The 3974-nt window shown below is 45.6% G+C and overlaps 1 protein-coding gene across 2 annotated transcripts; it reads right to left on the bottom strand.

Annotated features, from left to right (window-relative positions):
- Positions 1 to 594: 594 nt before the first annotated feature.
- LOC130853763 (uncharacterized protein C10orf120 homolog) lies at positions 595 to 2383 on the bottom strand. 2 transcript variants are annotated; one of them, XM_057736078.1, is made up of 4 exons: positions 2163 to 2383; positions 1879 to 1954; positions 1110 to 1350; positions 595 to 725 (listed from the first exon to the last, which is right to left on the bottom strand). In XM_057736078.1, exons 1-4 carry the CDS (start codon positions 2360 to 2362, stop codon positions 595 to 597), a joined length of 648 nt encoding a protein of 215 aa, XP_057592061.1. In that variant the 5' UTR covers positions 2363 to 2383. The 2 variants fall into 2 exon arrangements, with proteins under 2 accessions (XP_057592061.1, XP_057592060.1); XM_057736077.1 differs by having other exon boundaries at positions 595 to 1350; positions 2163 to 2362.
- Between the last annotated feature and the right edge of the window lie 1591 nt (positions 2384 to 3974).

Below are 3974 nucleotides of genomic sequence, written 5' to 3'. Positions count from 1 at the left end.
TTGCTTCACAGAAGTAGGTAACTGATACAGGCCCCATGGGAGTAGATGAAAAGGAAGAGTCTGCATCCTGGGAAGGCCTGGGCTGTTGGGGGAGGGGGAGCAGCTGAGAGCCAAGAGTTGCCTGACACCAGGAAGCCTCAGCAGCTAGGTCTTACCTTGAGGACCCCCTGGAGATCGGGTCCTACAAGGAGACAAGGAGAGAAGCCACCAAACAGAAACAGACCCATAGACTTAGCGAACGAACTTATGGTTACTAAGGGGGGGGGGGATAAACTGGGAGTTTAGGATTGACGTGTACACACTGCTATATTTAAAATAGATAACCAGCAAGGACCTACTGTAGAGCACAGGGAACTCTACACAATACTCTGTAATAACCTAAATGGGAAAAGAATTTGAAAAAACAATAGATACATGTATATGTATAACTGAATCACTTTGCTGTACACTGTACAGCAAACTACCACACCATTGTTAATCAACTCTACCCCAATACAAAATAAAAAAGAAAGGAAAAGAGGGAAGCCACCTGGCGTAGAGCTGCAGGAGTAATAAGGACCAGGATGCTCGGTTACCACGGGAATAAATAAAACTTTAATAGTGGCGGGAAGCAGCTTTGCGCATGTTCTCTTTCCAGGCACTCTCATCTTCCAGGTAGGTGGCCTTCGACACATCCCTGGGGTGAACTCCCCGTGATATAAAATCCTGATTCATCAGCATCAGGTCTCCAGGGAATTCAGCCAGGTGCAAAAGATTTCTGTTTGATAAGCCAGTGATGGACCTTTCTGCTTTCTTGGTGGGGAGGAATGGTTTTAGATCATTTGGATGGTACGTTCCACATTTTTTTGGTTCTTCTGACTTGAAGATTACGTTCATCTTTATTTCCTGTCTCCTCGTGGTTTTGCTCTCTGCCTCGTCTCTCTCCTTTCGATGCGCATCATCACAGTCATCGGTGTCCCCGACGTCTTCGCCTCCCCCAGCCTTGTCCCTTGCCATGAGGCCCAGGCCTCCTCCTGACAGAAGTGAAGAGCTCCTAAATCTTTCAATATAAGGTAAAAACTGCTTATTCCTCAGGGCTCGAGCAAGCTGCATCCGTTCTATGTGCTTGCTGATGGTCAGCCTCTCCCGTCGTGGCATTCGGAACTCCTCCGGGGGCACCATCACCTTCGCCGTCCATAATTTCTCTAGGGGCCCGCAGGTGGCACAAGAAGGGGTATGTTCCTTTTTATATTCCACCGCCTGTTTGTAGTCTGAAGACAGCAACTGTAGTTCCTTGAGCATTTTCCTTTCTTCCTCTTGCTTATAAGTCAGAAACCTCCTGGCTGCTACTGTGTGAACGCCACCTAGACGCTAAGAACGGGAAGGGGAAGGCTAAAATCTCAACGGGACGGATGCAGGGGGTCACCCACGGGAAGAGTTAACTAGTGGCACTTTTGCCCGCCATCGCTGAGGGTGCCTGAGCCCCTGTGTAGTGAGACAGAGGGCAGATCTTTGGGGTCAGATGAGCCTGGGTTCAAATCCTGACTCTCCTTATTACCTGCTATGAATTTGACAGAATTTAATTGATCTCAAAGGCACCTGTGAGGTCTCCATATGACAACATATATGAAAGCAACTAGCACAAGATAAGGGCTCAAGAAAAGGCAGCTTTCATGATTTGTTACCAGTTATAGTTATATTCCTACTTGGGACTTTTAAATAAAAGAGTATTTTCCTTCTTCAGTGAAAGTGTGGAAGCCACCAGCTGACTCAGCCGACTCCAGTTCACTGTTTGGGAGACTTATTATCTCTATTGCTGGTGGCTTTTGAACCTCTGGATCCCCTAGCCTAACCCCTATTCCATGAGGCCTCCCTGCATATAAATTTCGCAGCACTTACTAGGATCTCCTTTTCCAAGGGAGAGTATTTCCCGAGGGCAATGCGTGGGTCTGATTTGTAGAATTTGGTCCATATCCTGGAAGGCAGAGAGGTGTATTAGAACTCGGAAAGGGTCTTCTTGGTTTTCCCTTTTGGAATTGGAAGTCTCACAAAGAGTGATTCTACATTAGTCAAGATAGGTCCACTGTGACCAAGGTCTCTACAGCCACAGGGTGGGCTCCTCCACTTGGCCGCTTTTTGACATGGGTGGGAAGGAATAGGCCAGAAGCACAGGTAATACTCACCCCAATGGTGAAGCAGAACATAGATCCTCTTGACAGCACAGGGAGCCTTTATCCTGAAAGGAATCTCTTATATTAAATACTTGGACTGGCGGTCCATTCTTACTTGACTTCCCCTCTGTAGTCTTCCTTTCTTGGGCCCTTAACTCTCTAGCCCTCTGTTTTCCAGTCTTCTGACAGCCATCCTCCCATTCTCTGATCATACTCTGGAAATAGGCTAGGATGGGAGGTGTCAGTGCCTGGAGTTTCTAAGACAGTTTTAATGGGAACCCAAGGGACAGTCACAAACTTCTTGCATCATAACTGGCCTACATGGGAACTATTGTGAGGTCTGAGTTTTGGCATCACATGGTCCCCTGGGGTGAAATGGACACACACTGCCATGTTCCTGGCGCGTTGGAGTCCAGGGGAACAGAGTGGGCAGAGAGTGTGGCTGGGAGATGACCCAACCACATCATTGCCACTTATAAGCCCACAAAGACTGCTCCTTTCTTTCAGGCTGAAGACTCATCAGCTAAAGTCTCTCCCTGGTAACGGCTTGCCTTTCCAATCTTAGTTCCTCATGCTCCGTCCGTGAACTCTAACTGTGGTTCTTGGAATCAGCTTCTAGACACGATCCCCCCATGTGTCAATTACCTCTCACCCCCTCGACAACTTGCTTGTCTTTTAGGGCCCAGCTTCACTGTTGCTTCCCCTGAAGATTTCCTTGCAGAATAAACTGTCCCTTTGTCCACGTTCTCATAGCATTTCCTGTATTGTGCTATAATGCTTTGTGGCGTATTGACTTGGTTGTCCAATAGGTCTGTCTCTCCTCTGCTCAAAAGCAGGTGCCAATAGCATCTCATTCTTTGCGCTGGGGTTGTTTATCACGGGATCTGGTATACAGCTGATGCTCAGCTTGTCGACTCAATAAGCAATCATCTTGGGTTCCTGCCCCAACGTGGGGTCAAGAATGTGTCTGGTGGGAATGTACATTGGCACAACCCCTATAGAAAGTGATTAGGTAATATATATCAGAAGTTACAAATGAACTTACCCTTTGACCCAACAATTACGTGTATAAAATAATATGCAAATGGTTGTCAGTGCAGCCTTGTTTGAGATGACAAACCTAATGGCACACTTGAATGTCCATTCATAGGGGACTGGTTAGAGTTATGGTTAATCATGCAATAGAATACTAATAGGAGTAATGGGACTATAAGTGTAATAAAAAAAATCTTTATTTATTTGGAAATATCTCTAAGAAATATTGTTAGTGCAAAAAGCAAAGTGCAAAAGTATATAAATTGTGAATAACTTTTTTGTGTTGGAGAGGAAAAAATAAGCATGTGTACTTGTATTTGCATAAAGAAACTCTAGAATAATACATACAAAAAAATGATAAAAACGATTACCAGAGGTGGGTACTGGCAGATGAGGAAGAGGTGGGAATGAGCCCTTTCATTGTGTGCATTATTATTTCCTCTTGAATGTTAGAACCATATGAGCATATCACATATTGAAAAAATAAGTTTAAAAAGTAGAGAAGCGGCTCACAGAAGAGGATGTCTCTGACAAGTACTGGTCCTAAAGCTTTCCTTTGCTTCTGCCAGGAAACATCCCAAAGTGGGGATATTTAGAACTCGGTCCAGTGCTCATGCATGTCAGCCACCTAAAATACACTGGTGCTCCTCTCACTTACCTGGGCAAGTTCAGTTACCTAGAACAGCTGTGAACCAGGAAATCAGCAACAAGCACCTCTGAGCAGTATAGACAGTGCCCCCTGCCCTGTATTCATTGACTCACATATCTGTCCTACACTTAGCTGGTTGC

Source organism: Hippopotamus amphibius, chromosome 5 (assembly GCF_030028045.1).
Source record: "Hippopotamus amphibius kiboko isolate mHipAmp2 chromosome 5, mHipAmp2.hap2, whole genome shotgun sequence".
NCBI classification, from domain to species: domain Eukaryota; kingdom Metazoa; phylum Chordata; class Mammalia; order Artiodactyla; family Hippopotamidae; genus Hippopotamus; species Hippopotamus amphibius.
The sequence above is the reverse complement of the archived record's forward strand: the minus strand, read 5'-3'. Positions and strand labels throughout refer to the sequence as shown.

What these genes read in the sequence shown, in the direction of transcription:
- LOC130853763 (XM_057736077.1), bottom strand. Translation starts at nt 2,362, where the DNA reads ATGATCAGAGAATGGGAGGATGGCTGTCAGAAGACTGGAAAACAGAGG. An exon ending in TGTTCTGCTTCACCATTGGG is followed by an intron (nt 1,955 to 2,162) that starts GTGAGTATTACC and finishes TCTGCCTTCCAG; the next exon opens with GATATGGACCAAATTCTACA. An exon ending in CCTTGGAAAAGGAGATCCTA is followed by an intron (nt 1,351 to 1,878) that starts GTAAGTGCTGCG and finishes TCCCGTTCTTAG; the next exon opens with CGTCTAGGTGGCGTTCACAC.